The 23,569-nt window shown below is 34.8% G+C and overlaps 1 protein-coding gene across 1 annotated transcript; it reads right to left on the bottom strand.

Moving 5' to 3' along the window:
- Positions 1-16,463: 16,463 nt before the first annotated feature.
- On the bottom strand, positions 16,464-22,165 carry LOC147386514 (Major facilitator superfamily protein). Its single transcript, XM_086424025.1, has 4 exons — positions 21,972-22,165; positions 21,192-21,409; positions 19,510-20,066; positions 16,464-17,499 (listed from the first exon to the last, which is right to left on the bottom strand). The coding sequence occupies exons 1-4, from the start codon at positions 22,072-22,074 to the stop codon at positions 16,611-16,613; spliced, it is 1,767 nt and encodes a 588-aa protein (XP_086280151.1). The 5' UTR covers positions 22,075-22,165; the 3' UTR covers positions 16,464-16,610.
- Positions 22,166-23,569: the final 1,404 nt, after the last annotated feature.

Raw genomic sequence — 23,569 nt, 5'->3', positions numbered from 1 at the left:
TTATACGAACCCATTGGTAAAGCAGAGACATCAAGCAAACAAGGTGAGAGACTTTGCATCAAGAATAGAGTTGAGAGAAAAAAAACAAAACAGAGTTGCAGCTTAAAAAAAAATCATGGAATTTCTCGATAACTGATCTTAGCTTACTGAGATGAAGAAATTTTCTTTTGGTGATTTGAATATTTTATTTGAAAAAAAGAAGGAGAACCTTGCGCTCGAAATGGAGGTCAAAAGCTCCTAGATAACAAAATGATCGACTGGAAAAACCTCACAACTACTGGAATCAAGAATCAAAATGATATTTCACTGAAAAAATGCAGAGAGAAAGATCAACATTGAGTTTACTCATGTGCTCTTTGATCTTCATTGAATCTTTCATCTCACGCAGCAAATCGTGCGATCTTCCCGCCCTTTAGTTAATTGTTTACTCGTTCGATCGAGAAGTAGAGGATAAAAGCAAGCTCAAACGACTGATCTCTAGATTGTTCGAGTTTCACAAACCAAAGTATGGGTTTGGAACCCTTGAGGAGTAGAGTTCTTGAGTCTCTGTTGAGACAGACAGAACTGAATGGGGAAGAAGACGTGTTCTTTAAAAAAACTGATTAAAAGGGTTGAAAAAAAATAAAAGGAATTTTCCACTAACAACACCCCATTTATTAAGGTGAAAAGTTAAAGGTTTAAAAATTAAAACCCGATTTTTCTCAAAACACACCACTAGTAAAAACAAATGGAAACACTATTGTTACTATTCCCAATAGCATGCTCAAAATTTTCCTTTTATTATTATATGCATGTATATATTTTTTTTAAAATAATTATTAAAGAACAAACCGCACACTCTAAAAAATAAATAAAAATTTTATTTGTGCCTAAAAAATTAAATAAATAAGAATAAGATAAAAAATTAGGAAATAAAAAAAATAAAAAATAAAAACACTCCTCATGCTCAATAATCATTAAATCATCCCTAAAAAAAAACTAACATTTTGAAATCTTGCATTATTTAGGGTCATTCCGGATGATCCTTGATCGAACAAAAAATAATATGTCAAAGTAAATATTTAAAGTCCAACCCGATGAGCAACAATTGAGCCAACAATAAAAACAAAATAAACTGATAAACGATCAATTAAAAATAACAAAACTAGGTCGTTTTAACAATGCTCCCATACTTGGGGCTTTTCAAGTTTGATCCTCAAAATCCCCAGTGGAGTCGCCACTGAAAGCGCCTTCGATCCGCGGGGTGCGCGGATTCACTTTTGACCTTTGAGGTTTGGTAGTTGCCATCTAGTTATTGCGGTCTAGGAATCGAATATCGACTCGAAATGGATAAAAGAAACAACTAATTTACTACAAAAAATACTGAGTCCGGGGATCACATTATGGGGTTGGAAGGTGTTAGGCACCAACCCTGTCCGGCAAACGTCGGTCTCTACTAATTTTCAAATAGAGTACATTGCTAAAAAGACCTACCCGTAAAAAAATATATATATATATATATACCTTTACGAAGACAACGGTCTTGTTCCCTTAGATCTGGTAGAATAGTTCTTCGTACAACACTCCTCGCTTCGTTCTGTCATCGGATTTGCTTCAGATCTCCAAGACGAGATATTTTCTTCTTAGATCTGAATCTTCTAATTTTTTTCTAGATTTCTAGGTGTTTTTGAAGAGCTTCTAGGTATTTTTTTGAGCTAAAGTTTATGTATGGGTGTTAGGTAAGAAGTTAAGACTTCAAAATTAGGGTTTATGGGAGGCTATGAAAGCTTTTTGAACTATTTTTCTTAGCTTTATTTTTTCATACGAAAATAGATTGTAGGGACCCCTATTTATAGATTTTTTAAGTGCTTGTTTTGATAGAGTTAGTATTTAATTAGAATTATTTTAGATAAAGTTAATGTTTAATTAGAATTGTTTTAACTAGAGTTATAATTTAATTTGAATTGTTTTAGGTAGAGTTATAGTTTAATTAGAATTCTATTAGGATTTTGACTTTTAGTCTCACTTAATTGACTTTAAGATTTTGACTTTATTCTTACTTGATTGACTTTAATTTTTATTTTAGTCTTGATTGACTTTAAGATTTTGACTTTAGTCTTACTTGATTGACTTTAAGATTTTGACTTTAGTCTTACTTGATTAACTTTAATTTTGACTTAGTCTTACTTGATTGACTTAATATTTTACTTTAGTCTTATTTGATTGACTTTAATTTTGACTTTAGTCTTACTTGATTGACTTTAATATTTTGACTTTAGTCTTTCTTGATTGACTTTAATGTTAATTAGGATTTTACTTTATAGTAATTAATATTTTAACTATTAATTTTAAAAATTTTAATTATTAAAATTGTAAAATTATCGTTTTACCCTTGGAGATATTTTTTTGCGTTTTAAGTCGTTTTTCAATGTTTCAAGATGTTTTGGAATCGATTTTTCGTAAGGAATTCAATGGGAATATTGGTTTGTGTCATTTATGAAATTTTTTTATACGAAATGGTCGTGAACTTTATGAGGGGCATTTTCATAATTTTGACGAATTTTTGAAAATTGGCAAAATGATTTATTTGGTTTCGATTTGTTGTTTTATGTGTTTGAAAGGATTTTCCTAAACGTAATGTAGGCTCTAGGATGTTTTGAGGTTAGGGGTATTTTGATAATTTGGTCATTTTTTAGTGATTTTTATTGTAAAGTTTATTTTTGTCGGCAAGATGATGATTTCTACGTTTTTGAGGTTATATTTTCCTAGCGTAGTGTGGTTTCTATAGTTTTGTTAGTTCGAGATACCTCATCCGAATTTCTGAAAACACATCTAGTAACCAAATAATGCATTGGAATAAACATCCATCATTGGGAACCATTGCAATTGGGTTGACGAGTTGATTAATCAGGCGAGTGTAAAAATGGGGTGTCTACACTACTTAAAATCTAAGTAGGGAGATACGATTAGAGGATGGGAAAGGTATTAGGTACCACATCCTCTTTACCAAAGTGGTACCTCGAAACTTGGCCATTGTTTTGAAGAACTTGAGAAAATAAATGAAAAATGTATGAAAATATATGTTAAAAGTAGTGTGTGCATTAAGTGGAAATATTCCCTTAAAAAGGGTTTTGATGTCAATGTGACATTAGGAACATCTTATGGAGAATGATGACCTATGTAGTCCACATTATTTTTCATGAATATAAATGTTGGTTTGAACTTTTAGAGAAATTCCATGATGGAATTTCCTTGAACCATAATTTTAATGTATGTATGTAAGGCTAGAAACTTAGTGTTTCACCCTAACAGAAGGGTGACACATTTCTTCATCATTGCCAAGTAGATGTGAGTGGGTACATTGTGTACAATATGATATATGAATGTATAGTAAGGGACAGAAGGCTTCAACTCCCCATCCTTTCGATCGAACCTTAGTTCAACCTATCGGAGTTGGGATAGGGTGTGCATTACATCTTAAATGATTTCTAAAAGAAAATTAAAGGGAGGATTAGAAGTAAAGGATGAAAACTTGAAAAATAAATCTAGACTACACCCACCTTGTCCCTTGAGGTTCTTGAATGTGTTTGAGTCTTGAGAGATGAACTTGAGAGTTGAGTACTTTGGTTGAGGGTAAATTGTTTGAGAGGATGGAATTTTTTGTTGAAAGTTAAGAAATGGGTGAGAGATCTTGAGTTGGAAGTTGGCTTAAAAGAGAGTTAGAGAGGTAAGTAGGATTTTGGTAGAGTTTGAGATTGAGAGATAAGGCTTTAAGCATGAATTGTTCATAGAAAGTGGGGTTATTTATAGAGTTTTTGTTGAATTTTGGAGATAAAGTGGTCTAACCCTAAAAATAAAAAAAGTGGACATGAGGTTTAAGTTGTTTCTTTTGAATTTTTCATTTTGTATTAGGGTAAAGGAGGAATTTTTGAAGAAATCCAAAAAACATTATTTTATTTTTTGTTTTTGGTAAATATATATGAAAGAACAAAAAACACTTTTAGGAGGATAAATAAGGGAGTGACATGTGTAAAGGTAAAGTGGTAGGTAAAAGGTAAATCTTAGTTCATTTGTAAATAGCTCAAAAAGCAAAGGTGGATATATGTTTTTAAAATGGATTAATGGGAGAGTTCCACGAATATACTTGAAGATTCTTATCTTTTAAGGAAGTTCCTCAACTTTATGGATTTTTACCAAAGACCAAAGTACTTTTTTGGTTTGACCACACTTTTGAGAAGGGTATTCTTGGATTTTCACAAGGGGGAGTTGACTCTCCAATTAGATTAGAGCAATGGGCATTAGGACTTTATAAGAGATCAACATGTGTCCCCTTTTGGGAGGATGTGCAGATCATAGACTTTATTTTGGGCTTAGAATGGACTTGATTTTAGGTTAGGATATGGACTTAATTTTGAGTTTAGGATATGGACTTTGTTTTGGGCTTAGAATGGACTTGGTTTTGGATTAGGAATTGGACTTGGATTTTGGATTAGGATATGGACTTGAGTTATAAACTTGAATAGCTTGGTTTGAGAAAGAGTTTAGGGTATGGATAATAAGTTGATTAATGGAGAGTTGATATAGGTTAAAGACTAGGTTTAAACATGCGAAACTATATGACATGATGCATGTATGCATGAAAATGGTCTCAAGTGGTAATGTGAGCCCATTGAAGGGCTTAAGCTCTTAATTCAATTCAATTTGAGAAAATTTATATGATGGTGTAGAGGAGGGTAAGGTAGGTTTTTGGCCCATAGGCCATGTAGGAAGGGCTTTAGGACATTTATTGAAAGAAAGATGAGAAAGAGATTAGATTCTTGAAGGTTTGGGCTTTGGGACTCATTCTAATTTTTATGGATCTAAGAACATTTTGCATAGAGGGCCCATCCAAATTTGAGTATCTACTATTGCCCCTCTTTGTAGGAATTGCGTGCAAAGAATTTCAAAAAATAAATGAAACTCTTATTTGTACAGGCCCGAGGATTTTGCTCAAATAAGGGTTAGTTTTTTGAATTCTTCGACCTTGTGGCACGAAACTTGTTTGAGGTCTTTGACTTGTGATAGTTTGACAAAACTTTTTTCGAAGTAGGAGTTTTCCTACGAGTCTTATGCAAATTGAATTTGGTTTTGCCAAAATACTATATTACTTTATTTTGTTTTTTATTATTTTTTTCTTCTTGAAAACCTAATACTAACTTTGTCTTTTCCAGTCTATGCGATATGGATCTAACCTATGTCAACTCTTTATTTTCGGTTGTCCAGAGATTTTTGTGAGCTAGTTGGCTCTTTTTTTCATTCTCTTTCCTCATGCCAATTTCATGATCGGTTAGAGAAAATTTAGAAGAACATCATGGTTCTAGACCGTCCCATATTTCTCGACTATTCTTTTCAAATTACCTACTTTGGATACAACAACAGATTGTTGAGAGGGCTAATGTTATGCCTTTGATTCGAGTAAGGTCTTCTTGTTCCCATTTTTTCGACCACCGTGATTAATTGGGAGAGATGAAAGGTGTCTCACAAGAAGATTGAGATGTTTTGACTGCATTATGATAATGAACTAAAGAACCAGATAGGTCAACTTGAGTCATTGAGAGGTGAGGAATCCTCTGTCTTGAGGGCCGAGATTGATGATCTACATGAAAGGCTTGCTTAGGGTCCTTGTTTTGATGTTTTCGTGTCTTACATGGTGAGTCGTGATGCTTCATATGCGGAGGTGGTGATGATTGGGCAAGCACCCAAATTCGTGCCTTGGAGAAGATACTTGATTTTTTCTACATTTCTCATCGAGACGTATGATTGGCACCATATTTTTTTTGTATTTACTTTTTGTTTGTAGAATTTAGTGTAAAGCTTTTAAGAATTTAAATGAAAAGAAAATAGGTATTTTACTTACTTAGCCTCAGCTGCATCTATTGCTTTGAAAACATGAAATTTGAGTAAATCCTAGATTTTTCCTCATTAGCCAAAATAGTAGTTATGAAAACGTTTGAATTTTTGTCATTGTCTTTATCAAATAAATATTGCAAATCCAAAATATGAAAACTTTTGGAAAACTTTTGTTACTTTAATGATATATGTGCTTTTGCCAACTACTGAGGATATAATTATCAGAAGCCCTTAAGCTTTTTTAGAGTCATCCCTAGTGGCCTAGTATTAGGTGAATATCGATTGAGTGCGAGATTTGGGATTTCAAGAAAAAAATTTCGTTCACAATTTCTACTCATGCGAGCCTGAAATTCATTTTATTTATTTATTTTTGTCTTCCCTTATTGCCCTTGGTGCTAATTACGATTTTCACCAGACCCGATTTTCACAATTTTGCTTATCAACACCCTTTTTAGTTTTCATAGTGCTGGTGGCTTTGATCTTGCCATAGTTTATTTTTTACTCATACCGCCCTTTCGGGTTTTCACTATGCCCTTTTAGTCTATGCTTGTATTTTCTTTGGATTTTTACATTACAATTCCTACTTGGAATCTCTGTGTTTTTTTTTGTTTGGTGATTCAAGTTAAGCTGCGAGATCGGCAATCTACTCTTGTAGTGATACTCTTTCTTGAGTGATCGATCTAGATTTCTTCTCAAGTTTATTAATGACTTCTCGTGGTTCGACAACTCAGGTTGAGCCGCAAAATCGATTACTTTAGCTTCAAGATGTTCTTCTTTTTCGAATATCCAATCTAGATTCCCCATTCGAGTATTCCAAAGACTAATAAGACTTGAGATCTGAATCAATTTTCAAGATCATTGGTATTTTCATGTGCTGCCATCATCATTTGGTGGGATGAAATGTAAGCTTAAGTTCAGGATAGTGGAAAGATACAAGAAGATTAAGGTTTGGGTCTATTTAAAATGGGTTAAACATGGGGTTTGTCTATTTTTGTTTTGAAAAGATGATCTATGTCTCCTCCTAACGTCTCTTGAACTTGTTTAGGCTAGAGATTTGGGTTGAGCTCAAGATCAAGTTTTAGTGTTTTTAACTTTTTTGACTTTATTGTATTTTTAGCCATTCACAATTTGTCCTCATGTGGCTAAGAGTAACTTTGATACTTTGATTTTTTGTAACGTTGACTTGCCCCAGTCTTATGTTAAAAAATGAAGTGATGGCTCAAAAGAGCTGATTATGGTTAGATGGTTATCTTAAGATAGCAAATATGGCTTTTCGTCATTTCAGGGTTGGATCTTAGGCATAGTATTTCTTGATAGTGTCAGCATTGATCGATTGATGGAAGATTTGTCCATCTATTTCTGTAAAGATCAGAGATCCACCTATCATTACGTTTAGCACGATAAAGGGTCTCTTGTAGTTTGGTCGAAATTTTCCTCTAGCATATTCTTGGATTGGTAAAATATTTTTCAAGAGAATGTCTTCTGGTGAGAAATTTTGAGGTTTGACCTTCTTGTTGTAAGCGCGGATGATTCTCTATTAGTAAATTTGCCCACGATAGATAGTTACAAGACGTTTCTCCTCTATCAGATTTAGTTTATCGAACCGAACCTAGACCTATTCTGTTTCATCTAACTCTGCTTCTTTAAGATCTTAAGGGAAGGAATCTCAATCTCGATGGGTAAGACTGCTTCCATTCCATATACCAACGAGTACAAAGTTGCCCTAGTTGAGGTTCGAAATAAAGTCCGATAGAAGTGGAGCGCAAAAGGCAACATGTCATGCCAATCCTAGGAAGTGACTGCCATCTTCTGGATGATTCTTTTGATGTTCTTGTTCGCAACTTCAATTATTCCTTTCATTTTGGATCTAAAAGGTACATAGTTGTGATGCATAATCTGGAAGTCTTCACATATTTTTGCCATGCCTTTGTTGTTGAGATTTTTGGCATTGTCAGTTATTATTCCACTAGGAAAGCCATACCGAGAGATGATATTGTTCTTAATGAACTTTAAAATGTTGTTCTTTGTGACATTGGCATAAGAGGCTACTTTTATCTACTTTGTAAAGTAATCGATAGTGACTAAAATGAATCAATGTCCATTTGAAGCTTTTGGTGAAATTTGTCCAATGACGTCAATGCCCCAGAGTAAGAAGAGCCAAGGGGAAATCATGCTATGCAATTCTAAAAATGGAGCATTAATCTTGTTAGTACAGATCTGGTAAAGATGGCATTTATGAACATGCTGATAGCAATCACTTTCTATTGTCGTCCAATAATATCTCATTCTCATGATCTTCTTGGCAAGCATGTGACCATTCATGTGAGGTCCACAGATCCCTCCATGTACAGTCTCGACCAGTTATTTAGCCTCTGCTTCTGTAACACAATGAAGGAAAATCTCGTGATGCGAATTTTTGAATAGTCTCATTACTTAAGAAGAATTGACCGGGCAACCTCTGGATGGTTCTTCATTCATTTATCATTACATTTAATGGGAGGTTTCGATCTTCTAAGTACGTATTAATGTCTAAGTACCATGGTATTTTCTCTAGTTCGATTATATCTACCAGTAAACAATAGGCTGATTCATCTTTGATGTCGATTTCGATAAGATCAAAGACTAGATTTTGTGAGATACTAATCATGGAAACAAGTGTGGCTAATGCATCTGCAAACTGATTCTTAGCTCAAGGCATGTAGGTGAACGAAATCTTGGTAAAGTTCGAGCTTAGTTCTTTAAGGTATTCATGGTAAGGGACTAATCTTTGTTCTCGAGTCTTTCATTTCTCGATTGTTTGATAGACCACTAGACTTGAATCCTAGAATACATCGATTTCATCCACTTCCAAGTAAATTGCTGCCTTTAACCCTGTGATACATGCTTTATACTATGCCTCATTATTCGAACACTGGAATTTCAGCCAGATAACGATTGGTACATGAGACCCATCAGGTTTTATCAAAACTGCACCTATTATGTTTCCTTTCTAATCTGCAGCTCCATCCAAGTACATCTTCCAGCCTTGCTCTTCATTACTATCTTCAACCTCGGTCACTAGGATGGCTTCTATTGGGAAATTCATCTTTAATGGCTCATAATCATGTAATGGGTGTTCAACTAACTGGTCGGCGATAGCTTGCCCCTTAATGGCCTTTTGAGTGACATAGGTGATGTCAAGCCCAACTAATAGTATTTACCATTTTACGGTACAAACTATTAGTGCTGGCTTCTCGAAAATATATTTGAGAAGATCCATTCGAGCGATAAGTATAGTTGAGTAGCTGAGGAGATAATGGCGCAATCGTTGAGATGCCTAGACCAATGTGCAACATGTCTTTTTGAGTACCGAGTACTTTGCCTTATAATCGATGAACTTCTTGTTGAGATAGTAAATGGCTTGCTCTTTTCGACCTGACTCGTTATGTTGCCCCAACATACAGCCCATAGACATTTCTTACACCAAGATATATATTAGCAAAAGTCCCCCTAGTATAGGAGGAACAAAGACTGACAGATTGAGTAGATACTTCTTTATCTTGTTAAAGGCTTCCTAATAGTCTTCATTCCATGCTTTCGGTACATCTTTTCTAAGCAGCATAAATACTGGTTTACAGATAGGTGTGAGTTGTACAATGAATCTGCTGATATACTGTATTCTGTCCAAAAATGGTCTAACGTCCCTTTTTGACATTGGTATCTTCATCTCGAGAATGTATTTGGTTTTGCTAGATCAATCTCAGTGCCTCTTCTACTGATGATGAAGCCTAACAACTTGCTTGACATTGCTCCGAAGAGGCATTTTGTTGGGTTGAGCCTGAGACTGTATTTTCTTAGTTGATCAAATAACTTTCTCAAGTTTATTGAATGATTTACCTCCAAACTAGACTTAGCGATGTCATCCACATAAACCTTCATTTCTTTATGGATTATGTCATGGAATAAAGTTATCATTGCGCGTTGATAAGTGGTCTCAACATTCTTAAGCCCAAATGACATATCTTTGTAACGAAAAATACCCCAAGGTGTGATGAATGCCATTTTTCCTGGTCTTCTTCTATCATTCTTATTTGACTATAGCCGGAGAAATCAATCATAAGCGAGAACATGCAATGCCCCATTGTACTACTGTCTAGAGTATCGATGTGAAGTAGTGGAAAATCATTTTTAGGATTGGCTTTATTCAAGTCTCGATAGTCGACACACATTCGTACTTTCCCATCCTTCTTTGGTACTGAAATAACATTGGCTAGCCATTTTGGATATGTAGACAATACGAGGAAACCTACTTGGAACTATTTCATTACTTCATCTTTAACCTTGAGTGTCCATTTTAACTTGAGTTTTCACAATGTTTGTTTGATCGGCTTGCTTCCAGAAGTATTTGACAATTTGTGTATGACGAGATATGTGTCTAGGCCAGGCATATCTTTTTAAGACTAGACGAAGATGTCTTGATAGTCTGCAGTAGTTTGATCATTTCTTCTTTCTACTCAGGTGTTAACAAGGCATTGATATTTACAACACGTGGATAATCATCGGTGCCAAGATTAACCGAGTCTGTATCCTCAATATTTGATTAAACACCATTTTCATGTTATTCTAAAAGATCCTTGATTTATTTGGGAGGGTACTCTACTTCATCATCTTATTCTTCTTCGATTCCTATGAGATTGCAGGAGTTCGATATCAAAGTTGTATTCGTCCCTTTCATATTCTATTTTGTCCAAAAGTTCATTCAATTGAGACAAGACCTTTAGATTCTGAGAAAAAAAAATTTTGTTTTGAAAAATATCAATATTTTGAGATTCTGAAGGCTTTTAGATTTTTTTTTGTTTTTTGAAATTTTTTTGATTTTTTATTTATTTTTGAACGATATTTTTTGAACATCTGAAATAAGAAGAGCAATCATGCAAATTCATCGGTAAAGATAGGGAGCCCTCAAAATAGTCTTTCCTTGAAGACGACGATGGAATAAGGCCTAACTTCAAGCTACAACAACTTCAAGAATAATAGGGAACTCCTCCTAATTGTTCAAAATCTCTCCTTCCTTTATAGAAAAGATAAGGTAAGAAGGTGGTTGTTCTGAGATAACCATCACTTCCGGTTAACAATTGTCAGAATTGGGCTTAGCTCTTCCCAATATGCAAACTTGAAAAATAAACCTAGACTACACCCACCTTGTCTCTTGAAGTTCTTGAATGTGCTTAAGTCTTGAGAAATGAACTTGAGATTTGAGTGCTTTGGTTGAGGAATAGATGGTTATAGATGATGAAATTTTTTATTGAAGGCTGAGAGATAGGTGAGAGCTCTTAAGTTGGAAGTTGGCTTGAGAGAGAGTTAGAGAGGTGAGTACGGATTTTGATAGATTTTGAGATTGAGAGATAGGGGCTTTAGAACATGAATTATTCATAGAAAGTGAGGTAATTTATAAAGTTTTTGGAGAACTTTTGCGGGTGAAGTGGTCCAAACTTAAAAATAAAGAGAATAAACATGAGGTTTAGGTTATTTATTTAGGATTTTTCATTTGTATAAAGGTAAAGGTGAAGAAATCCTAAAAACATTATTTGATTTTTGGTTTTTTGGTAAATAGAAATGAGATAACAAAAAACATTTTTGGAGGATGATTAGGAGAATGACATCTGTAAAGGTTAAGTAAGTGGTAGGTAAAAAATAGACCTTGATTCATTTGTAAATAACTCATAAAGAAAGGGTGGATGTATGTTTTTAAAATAGACTAATGGGAGTGCTCCATGTATGTACTTGAAGATTCCTACCTTTGAGAGTATGATTGGAAATTCTCTCAACTTTATGAATTTTTACCAAAGATTAAAGCACTTTTTTTGTTTGACCACACTTTTTGAGAAGGGTATTTATGGGTTTTTACAAGGAGGACTTGACTTTCCAATTAAATTAAAGCATTAGGCATTGGGGCCTTATGAGAGATCAACATGTGTCACCTTTTGGGAGGATGTGTAGATCATAGACTTAGTTTTGGATTTAGAATGGACTTGGTTTTGGGTTAGGATATTGACTTTATTTTGGCTTAGGATATGGACTTGATTTTGGGCTTAGAATGGACTTGGTTTTGAGTTAGAAAAGAGGCTTGTGTTTTGGATTAGGATATGGACTTGGGTTATGGACTTTAGATATCTTGGTTTGAGAATGGGTTTAGGGTATGGATAATGAGTTGATTAATGGATAATGGATATGAGTTAGGGACAAGGTTTGGGCATGCAAAACTATATGACATGATGCATGTATGCATGAAAATTGTGCCAAGTGACAATTTTGGTTATGGACATGATGCATGTATGCCAAGCTCTTAATTCAATTCAATTTGAGAAATTTTGGATGATGGTGTAGAGGAGGGGTGAGGTTGGTCTTTGGCCCATGGGCAATATAGGAAGGGCCTTAGGCCATTTATTAAAAGAATGATAGGAAAGAGATTAAATTCTTGAAGGTTTCGACTTTGGGGCCAATTCCAATTTTTATGGATTTTGGAGCATTTTCATGGAGTGCCCATCAAATTTGGGTGTCTACACATACTTTGACCCTTTTGTTATTCTTCAGTACTGCCACTATGTTTGCAATCAACTCTGGATACTCAACTTCTTAGATGAACTCGACCTTGAGCAACTTGTTGATTTCATCATTTACCATCTACCTTAAGAGTAGGGATAGTCTCCTCGACTTCTGTCGAACTAGTCAGGTTGTTGGTTCAATGTTGAGTCGATGGCTTGCAATGAGAGGATCAATCTCAAGTATATCCTCAAACGACCACATGAAAACATCTTTGTTGGTCCTCAAAAACTACACCAACTCCTCATGCTCTTCCTTTGTTAGGGATATTTTGATATTAGTTGTTCGATGTTCGTCTTCACTGAGTTCCACCTCTTCTACTTTTTCAACTACAGCCACCCAATTTGACTACAGCTCCTTCTATAATTGCTATTATTATGACCCCTCTGAGGGACAATCTTTTCATTTCATTCCTAGAACTATCTCATATTTTTTTCTTGCTTTTGGTACTATCTTAAAAAATCTTTGTGACATTTCCTGATCTCTATTAACCTCTCTTTGCTTGGAAACTGTACTACCTAATGGTTTGTTGACGAGACTACTCTCATCCCATGTATCTCCTTATTCTGAGTATCCTGTTGTAAGTCAAGTCTGCTTTTATCACTATGAACCTTGTCATGACCACCTTAGGCCCAGTGGTGTCTAGGAGTATTATTTCTCTGAATGGAATGGTCGAAGCCCCGTTGAATATGAATGCTATTTTGAGGCTCTTATCCCATCTTTTTTGCAACTTCTAGGAAAAGAATGGCAACCGTGTTCTGGGCATCCACCAAGATCTTCCTTAGGTCCACATTCCCAACTGTTAGTATCACTACCAAGGTGTCGTAATGTGGTGTCAGTTTTACCCACACCTTATGTCATATCTTCTTAACATTCGCTCTTGCCATATTCAATGTATGTCTTCCAGAGCTATATTCCCTAGTCATTGTGTGTACTATCCTTCATTCTTCATGCTCGTGGTGTCGCTTCTTTCTCAGCAATGGGGGAGAAGGCATTCATTTCACGTCATGTTGCTACCTCTGATCTCTCTCTTTCTTTTGTGGTTGCAACAACAAACCTTCAGAGCTTTCCCTCTTTTATTATGTCTTGGAAGATGTGCCTCAACCTGTAACAGTCATCATTTAGATCATTCTTTACCCCCTAATACTCACAATAAGGCTTCTATTATTTTCCTCAACAGTTTTGGGGTGGCTATACGAAACTTGGATTATTACGAATGTGCCTTAGAATTTTGGACATCTTCTCATTCAACAGTGTGTAAACTCACCTAGTCCTCCACCCTGACCGCCTTTTCGTATCTCAATGTCATTTTTTGGGGGTTTCTCATCCCTTGGTCGTTCAGGCTCCCTTAGAGGTTCGGGATCCATAGTTTTAATCGTAACAGTTTGTGCCATATGTCTCATGTCTTTCATGGACTCTTCCACCAAAATTTACCTCTCCACTTTGGCATAAAGATCTTCAAGCCATGATGGTTTGGATTTAGTCAATGACTCATGAAGCTAAGTTCCCAAGACAACCACTATTATGAGAGTTGCACAAGCATTTGTCTCATCTTGATTCTCCACGATGAGTGTTTCTGTCTGAAACTGAGCTGTAAATAGTCAGATGCTCTTTTTCCCTGTTGTCATAAGTTGAAAAGTGCATTCATAATGACCTTCTTCTTTTGTTTGTGAAAGAACTACTCGTCGAACACTTATTTTAACTTAGAGAAACTCTTGATCGATCTTACTAGCAATCCTTGAAACTAGGACATGGCTTCATGCCTTAGCGAAGAAGGAAAAAGCTTGCAAAAACAATAAGTCATCCCCTTAGTACAAAACCATCTAATTGCGATAATTGAGCACATGCTTCAACGGATCCTTCATCCTATGAAACGTTTTGAAGTTTAGTGGGTAGAACACTCTGGGTGGCTCGACTACCATTATCGCAAACGAAAATGGTGGTATTCTAAATTCCCGAATCACCTTTCTTTGCGTAGCGTATGAAATCCCTTCCTTGAGCGTTATCATCATCTCTTCTTCTTTGTAGTTCCTCAACTTCTTCCCTTTTCAGGGGATTCAGAACTTCAAAACTCCCTTATTATGTTCCCACACCACCAAGTTAATAGTTCGCTCGATGTCAGTTTGATCTGCCTAAAGTTGTGAATGTTTTCTTTGTATTCCCCAACCATTGGATCTCTCCTAGTCTCGGTTCCTTCACTTAGCCTATGTCTGAGTTCCTCATTCTCCTTTCTTATGGCCAGAAGTTCATCATTCTGTCATTCAAGTCCTTGCCACATCTTTGTCAGCAAGAGATGCATTACCTACAACAGGTCATGTTGGACAGGTTCCTGGTTCTACAGAGGATTTTCTATCTCCTTATCTCCATTCTTTCTTATCCTCACCATTATGGTCGTTTCTTTTTGTAGAGGTTCACATGGACGGTGCTAAATCATGGATGCAAAAAACTTGCACTACCTCGAGATTCCCATTGATTGACTAATTTCCTCCTTTTGTGCTCCTAGGTGTGCCTGCAACAATACCTTTCTGATACCCAAGTCAAGACCTTAGTACAAAAAAAGTGTACAGTTTAAAAGAAAAAAGAATTGCGTACCTTGATCATGCCTATTATCCTTGTATTTACAAAGGTCCAACCATAGGATCTTCTGTAATCCCTTTTCTAAATTCAACCGTATTCGTTTGAGTAGTTTCCTCATATTATGAATGTTTTACCATTCATTCCTTCTACTTAGGAATCTGCCTTTATCATGATTGAATATTTAATTTTTCATGGATTTGATTAACTGAATCTTTTTTCTGTGTTCTGACTTAACTTCATCCAAACTTCGGAATCAACCTTTCTGTACATCCGAGTCTTTCCACCATCTAACTTTCCATGATCCAACCTTATCAAGAAGTGAGATTTAATAGGTTGGATTCTTCTTGTGTTCACCACCTTTGATATCTTTTCTGCTTGGTTGGCACTGAGGTGTACAAGTTCGGTACTCTCCTTTTGTGATCCCAATATGCCATGTGTTACTCTCTGATGCAATACAAAAAATATCCTCCACAGGATTCACATCATAAAATTTAAATATATGATGTTAATTTGTTATTTAACATACATTGGAATGGATTCTAACCGGATCAATTTGTAATTTGCGGCATCCATAGACACGATTTGATGAGATAGGGTAATAAAGGAAAAAAATTCGAAAAAAAAGGGTTAATTTTCACTAATGCATTTTAGTTTTAAATTTGGGAGTTCGATAGCCATTCATTTTCAACACTAGGGATCAAGCTCAAAAAGGGGTTTTGTTTTTGAATTTTTTCACTTGAATCTTAGTTTTTTCCATGAAATCTAGAAGTCTGTGTCGTTTTGATTGCTATTTGATAATCCATGTGGGCCCTACGACCTTGGAAAGTTTTGAAATCTTACTAAGCTAGTCATAGTAGCATGATTCATTCAAGTAACAAACTTGATAAAGTAAGGGAGTTTTAATTTGTAATAAAATTCCAACAGATAGGTCTGCCCGGTAAATCTCTCTTTTTAATATTTGTGAAATTATTCTGTTTATATCTGGCTTTTTAATTATTTAGGTCTTGTAGGATTACCAAAATGATTTAACATATAGCCATTTAAGGGAAAAAAACAACACAAAGTGGGGAATGCGGTCATTTCTTAAATAAAAAAAATAAAAATAAAAACAATGACTCATTAAGAAACTCGGTTGGGATCCGTTGAGATCAATGAAGGTGAACTCGTATACTCACACACAATCTTGACTTTTTATGTGTGAGATTCAATGGCTGAGATGTATCTCAAAGATCGGTACTATCTTCTAGACATACATCTTCAATCCCAACCATTGGATCTCATACATGCACGGTTGGGATTCTTTTTGAACCTATGAGCTCACTTTTCATGAGTAATTTTTGTAAAATAATAAGTGTTTTAGTAATTTTCTATTTTCTAGATATCTTGTATTGAAGTTTAGATGCTTAAATTCACAGTACGTAAAACAAGAGCAAGGATTATTGTAATTGTAATTTTCAACTCATTAGCTGTTTTCATTGAGAAGATTAAACCAAGGAAACTATCTAACAAAAAGAAACATCACACACCACCCACTATCATACAATTATATATGCTTGGATGATCTACCCTAGCTAGCTAAGTACTCATACTTGTAAACCTAGTGGAGAAGTGTCTAGAGCTTTACCCTCCATTTGAATACATGAACCCTTCCCCTCACCAACTTCAATAATCTCCTTCTTGTAGTTGTATCTACTTGATACCCAGAAAAATACTCCTAAGTTGAGGACTGATATGGCCAAAATAAAACCATAGTAGTAATCCAAGTGAGAGTCATTCAAATTGTTCCCTATCCAACTCTTCTTCCCACCCCTCCCAGTTATTTTATCCACCATTGTGACTAGAAAACTATTCAAGAAGTTCCCCACACCAATCCCGCTAGTGAAGAATGTAGTTCCAAGGCTCTGCATGTCTTCTGGAGACTGATCGTAGAAGAATTCAAGCAAACCAATAGCATTGAATACATCTGCGATCCCTAATAACACATATTGTGGCAAAAGCCAAAAGATGGTCATGGGGATAGTGTCTTTAGCCCCAACGATCATATTTTCCTTTATAACATGCATCCTTTTCAGTTCTACACCATATGCAAAGATGATGGCTAAGACTTGAATTGCAAATCCGGTCCCAAGCCTTTGTAGAAGTGTGATTCCTCTAGGGTTCCCTGTCCTACGTCGCATTAATGGCACGAAGTATCGGTCATACATTGGAACGGATAAGAGCATGGATAGTGTAACGAAACTCCCTAGTGATGCGGCTGGAATCTTGAAGCTGGGACCAAGTTTTCGGTCCAATGTGGTGCCCTGTTTTACAAATAAGGTGTTGATTTGTGCCCAGATGGCACTAGGGATGAGGGTGACTAACCATATAATGAACATCCCAAGTACAACCTTAGCGCCTTCGACTTGAGTCACAGTGAATGGAGACCTAGAAGCCGCTACGTTACCTTCTTTAATTGCAGCCTTGTCGAGGAACCTGTAGACAAACAATTTGAAGGTAAATGTAGATTTTAGAGCTCAAATCATGAATCAAGATACGGAAAGAATCTGGATTTGCTATTAAAAGAACAATAGTCATGTCATGTGAACATTTTTGTCAATTAATGGCAATTATTTTTTTCTAATCCACGTAACTTAATGATTTTAATCTAAACCATTCACTCAATGTATTTCATAGTTTTAAAACTCGAACCAACTCCAAAATTGGTAAAGTCGACTTGAAAATGCATCGAGTTGGACCATAAACTTGACCGAATTATTTGGTTATGTAAAATACTTTTGTGGAGTTGATTAAAAACTACATTCTAAATTGTTATAAAATTAATATATTTGAATTTGAACCGTACAAGCCAACTCCCGAGTTATGGACTTGATGGAAACTTGAGTTTTAAAACCATGCTCTCTAGTTTGGACACAAGCTAACAACCCTAGAAGAATCCAAGCCAAGATATCTATAAAATGGCCATGGTATAAATTTGATGATCCCAGCAAATACAAAATCCTAGATGTAAGCTCCAACTTAAAATGTAAAACGAGACACTTATTGGAACCATACCCACATCTTAGTCGGCAGAAAATCCAAACACTTCTCCATAAAATAAGAGAAATTTAAAAAAAACACAATCAAATTTTGACTAAATTCCCATTCCAGCCAACTGCTCAATTTAATTCCAAATTCTGAAGAGCGAGACTGCAAGTTTTTCTAATTGATGATCTCGCTGATTTAAAATAGTGAGATTGCTGATTTTATGTTTTTTCTTTCAAAATAACAATCTCAGTGGTTATAAAAATGACAATCTTGCAGGTTCGTGAGATCATTATTTTAAAAGGAAAATGTTGGAATGACACAAACGGAGACACAAAGGTGACAAAAATGATGTGGTGGTAACCATAGATGCTTTTTACTCATATATCGTGGAAAAGCTTTTACAGTAATGTACACGACGCCATGAGTTTTTGTCACCCTTTGTGTCAACCCACCACGATTCTTTTGAAAAACCTGCAATCTCATTCTTCATGTTTTGAGAATTAAAATGAACATTGAGTCAGTAGAATTTCGGCATTTTCAAAATGATTTTACCCTTAAAATAAAGTGGAAATCCAATGGTTATCAATCATCCCCGAAATATGCTTAAATTTTACAATTTCAAATGTCTAATCAATGAACTTTAGACTCCTAATAGTTGGTATAAGATGCTTTAAAAAATCTGACATAATACACGGACCATCCAATATACTGTATGGTCGAAATAAGTAAAACCAACATTCCACAACAACAACAAAAAAAAAAAAAAAAAAGTTTATGCAATTGATGTGAATTATCACTTGATGCCACCTTTGGGAACGTGAGATGTCCGAGGTTGGAATATTAAAATGGTGGCCACAATACTTACAATCCGGAACCAGGTACAAATACAGTGGATTATCTTTTTACTACGCCAATCAGGAGCTGCCACATAGGCATATAAGGTAGGGGACATGATTGGATAAGAGAGTAGTCCAAAAATGTTTTGGAACCTAACAATTGTATACACATGGCAATCCTGGATTGGACATTATTTTGGGAAAGTCAGATCCTCTAAATTTAGAGAGAAAAATGCTAAAGTGATTTGCAATAACACTACCCACTGAAGAGTACACTTGAGTGTATAGAAAAGCATAGATGCTTTTTCCTTAAGATACATAAGTCATATATTCGAAGAAAATCGACGGTTCTCTACAATAACAAAAGTAGCAACAATAACGATAATAATAAGGGTACTTTGGAAACACCTCCTATTAAATTAGTGGTATTCTTGCAAAATGGAAGATTAAATTACCTATTACCTAAAGTCAAGTTGTCAAGATTGAAATTTTAACAGTGAAATTTTGATTTAGTAATTTTAAGTATTTGAAGAAGGAAAAAAAAAAAAATTTCACACTTAAATCATCAAGAAGACACAATATTAGGGGTAATTAAGCTAATAATAATATTAGTGGAGCTCACCTGAATACAGGGGTATGAAGGACCTGTCGTTTCCCTGTGATCATGTATTGTTGGGGCTCGAGTTCATGAAGTTCCAATGGGTTACTAGGCAGGTTGAGCTTGCGATTTGCAAAAGCGGCCATCGGAACACGAACTAGATCCCTTGCAGGGCTCTTAGTCCTCCTAACTTTGTGCCTATAATTAGGTGTCCCTATGTAGAAGATAAATAGGGAGAATAGAAGACCAATTGTAGGGATACCATACCCCAATCCCCAACCCAAGTTCTCTTGAATGTAAACAAGCCCAAGTGTTGCAATCAAAGCACCAAAAAAAGAGCTAAACACCCACCAATTGAAGAAGGATATCTTTAGCTGTTTCTCATGAGGATTGAAATCATCAAATTGGTCTGCACCAAATGTAGATATATTTGGCTTTGTCCCACCTGCACCAACTGCTATGATGTAGAGAGCTGTGTAGAAAAAACCTATTTGTGAAGTCGAAGCCTTGTTGCAGATCCCATTTGTGCAAGTTGGTTTCAATGATTTAAGAGATACAGCCATTGTCAGAAGCACCATACCCTGTTGAGATCACAAAACAACAAATAATACAAGGAAACCATCAAAATTGCATATAGATGATTATGTATTTTAAACAATATATCAATATTTATTTTAGGCAATTATTGTATTAAAGTGGAAAAGAGAACAAATAATACACACACAAAAAAAATATATATTTGTAATTCTAATAAGGGTAAAAAATATCACACAACAACAAATAATAATTGGAAACCTTCAAACTTACATTTGTTGATGTTTGTGTATTTTTATTGTTCAAAGAATATATCAATTATTCATCTTCATGCCTTGCCTGTTTTAGGCCATTATTGCATTAAAGAGGAAAAGAGAACAAATAATTAATACAACAAAAAAAGTAATTCTATTAGGGATAAAAAAGATCACACAACAACAAATAATAACTGGAAACCAAATAAATTGCATTTGTTGATGTTTGTATATTTTTAGTGTTCAATGAATATATCAATATTCATCTTCATGCCTGTTTTAGGCAATTATTGCACTAAAGTAGAAAAGAGAACAAATAATACAAAAAAAAAAAAAAAAATTAATTCTATTTTAATAATGATAAAAAATAAAAAATAATAATAAAAAATAAAAAAAGATATCAGTGTTACAAGATAATTTTAATTCAAGAAAACCCATTAATGGTTTCACTAAAAACAGGAAGAAACAATTCTTGTCATTTTCAAACAGGTTACATTCACTATCATCAATTTGTGCACCAAAAGACAAGAGTTTTGGAAAATTTTCTGGTAGAGATAGATGAGTCCTGCACTAAAACAAATTAAAATTTTGTGGGTACCTATCGATCAAGATCATTCAATCAATGGACCACAACCAAAAATTGTACTGTTGAGACAGAGCTCACTAATGAGCTTTATTTGTGGACCATTGCTAATAATTTAAGCGATCAATGATAGGTAGGTGATTTCCAGGTTGGCTGGTCCAAATAAGAGGTCATTTATTAAGCTTTAATAGGATTCGCATTCGATATAATTTCCACTAAATGTTAAGACCTGAACAAAAATTATGCCTTGTAGCAAGAAAACTTGTATTATAGATGGGAGAAAGATTATTATGGATAAAAATGAAATACTAAAGCGATTTAAATTTTATAATTACCAAGACATAAATGAGAGATGATACGGTGAAAGTCCAAAAACGGCCCACATATGAATCAGCGATGAAAGCACCAATGATTGGTGTCATCCAAACCGATCCTGCCCAATTATTTACGTTTGTCACCGATGATACTGTGTCTTCATGAAGTTGGGTAGTCAAATAAACCACTAGATTTGAAGCTATTCCATAGAAAGCCATCCTCTCGAATGCTTCGTAACCTGGAAAATTAATAGAAAGGGGAAGAAAACCCAATTTATTTTAGTTATCTTTATCAAAATTATTTGTAAGAAATTATTCATAAACTAGTAATTCAAAACTCTACAAAAATATTTGTACAGATCTTTTAAAAAATTCTGTTTTCTTCTCTTTTCATACAATAGCTACAGTAGATTTTCACTTTGGTTAACAAAAAATAAAACTTGGGAACATATTTCTCTGCAGTAGTCCATATTACTGTGAAATATTGTTTTTTAATTTTAAGACCCCACAAGAAAACTAAAATATTTGAGATAAACTATGGGGAATCTCAACAAAATCATTGTAGAATTTTATTATTTAATATGACATGTCGACAAACCAACATGTTCTCGTGAGTCGCAACAAAGAAAATATTTCAAACAAGTTAAGCAAACTATGAAGCTCTAAGGTACAAAATAAGAAAACGAAACACTGGAATTGAAACAATCTAAGAACTAAGACTACTTACACGTATTTCTTCTTTTGTGAATAAAAGGAAAAAAAAAAACAAAAGAACAGAACTGATAAACAGGTCAAGTTTACCGATTAAAAAAGCGCAAGCTTTCCATTTCCCAGTTCCAGAAGCGACCACTGGACGACCTCGAAGATCGACAGAGCCGTCCTGAGTATAACCTTTGCCTTCCATTAGAAAAGTTTTAGAGAGAGTTGAAGAAACTGAAAGAGTGAAAGTGAGTGAAAGATACTCTTTGAGCTACTTGAGAAGAAAATACATGTTTGGTGAGGTAGTAACGTTAGCTATATGTAGGCAAACAATGCACGTGTGTTACCTTCAAATGCCGGTTTTTCAACTCCATTTTGGAGTAAAAAAAGTAAAAAAAATATATAGATAAAAATAAATACATGAAAATAGTAAAATACAAGCCTCAGACCTAGAGAATCTAACGTACGGTTGAGATGGGAATAGATTCTAATGACTCTCTTGCAAAACTCTGTAACGATCCCTAAAAATTTTATTTTTTTCATGTCACCCCTACTTTGATGCTCCGTTGAACGTGAGGCTGATTCACCAAAGAGTCGTGCTTTAGTGACCTCAATTCAAACTTTGGAGACGTGGCGGAGTGCACAAAACCATGGTACTTTGGCCTCGTATCTCCATGAAAAGCATCAATGGTTCCGTCCATGCCTCTACGTCAGGAAAGTGTGAATTGAGGTCAATATTTAGGTCACTCCAACATTATTCTTTACGAAAATAAGGAATTGAGGATTACATTTTTCTTGCAATTCCTTCTAGTAATGTTCCTATAGACTTGATTGAGCCACTTTTAAGATTAATAGCATTCAAATCCTCAAGTTCTAGAAGCATAGATCAGATTCTAGAAAAGAAAATTCACAAATATATATATATCAAAATCACAATCAAAGGTTTGCTTTGTTACATTAATTATTATTTTAAGCTAATGAAGGTAGAGTCCGTATAGTGGCCTTCAATCCTTCTTAATTGTTCTTCTTGAATTATATACAACAAAATAGTGAAATAGTAGACTTGTAACTAAATATGATAACAATATCTATGGATTTTGGTCTCGATGCCATTTGAGAAAGATAGATCTTGAAATGAGATAGGTTTAGAATTATGATTCATAAAAATCCAACATCAAATGGCTAAGTTACACTCATTTTGTAGCGCCCACGAAACACTAAAACAAATCCCCATACCAGATCTTAAGGTACTAGGTGGCGTCTCGAGATTTTGGCATGGTTTCCTCTGTTTATATTGGCATTCCGAGGCACTCGAAAACTTGATAAACCAATATACAACAAATCATGTATATATATATAACTTAAACAAAATAGGACAATAACGAAAGCCGACAGTACATCGAGCAATATAATGTAGATTAGAGAGTGGAAGATGTAAAAATATATAGGATTACAAAAGTATACCCTCACTCTAACATAACTTAACACTCGACCCCAAAATTTATATATATCCTAGGCGAAACTAACAATGGTAAAAAATAAAATTTATATATATCCTAGACGAAACTAACATTGGGTGTAGCCTCAATGCTCACTAGGTAATGGACTCTGGTTGTCGGTTTGACCCACTAGGTAATCCTTGATCGACGGCTTTACGACTTACCAACTGCAGACTTTGAAGTTAAAAAAATTAGGAAGGA

Source organism: Akebia trifoliata, chromosome 14 (genome assembly GCF_017979445.1).
Source record: "Akebia trifoliata isolate Shusen 1 chromosome 14, ASM1797944v1, whole genome shotgun sequence".
NCBI lineage: Eukaryota > Viridiplantae > Streptophyta > Magnoliopsida > Ranunculales > Lardizabalaceae > Akebia > Akebia trifoliata.
The sequence above is the reverse complement of the archived record's forward strand: the minus strand, read 5'-3'. Positions and strand labels throughout refer to the sequence as shown.

Bases quoted from the DNA above. Each gene is read 5' to 3' on its own strand.
- LOC147386514 (XM_086424025.1), bottom strand. From the start codon at position 22,074: ATGGAAGGCAAAGGTTATACTCAGGACGGCTCTGTCGATCTTCGAGGT. The intron at 21,410-21,971 runs GTAAACTTGACC...TTAATTTTCCAG, and splicing joins AGCTTGCGCTTTTTTAATCG to GTTACGAAGCATTCGAGAGG. The intron at 20,067-21,191 runs GTAATTATAAAA...TGATCTCAACAG, and splicing joins CATCTCTCATTTATGTCTTG to GGTATGGTGCTTCTGACAAT.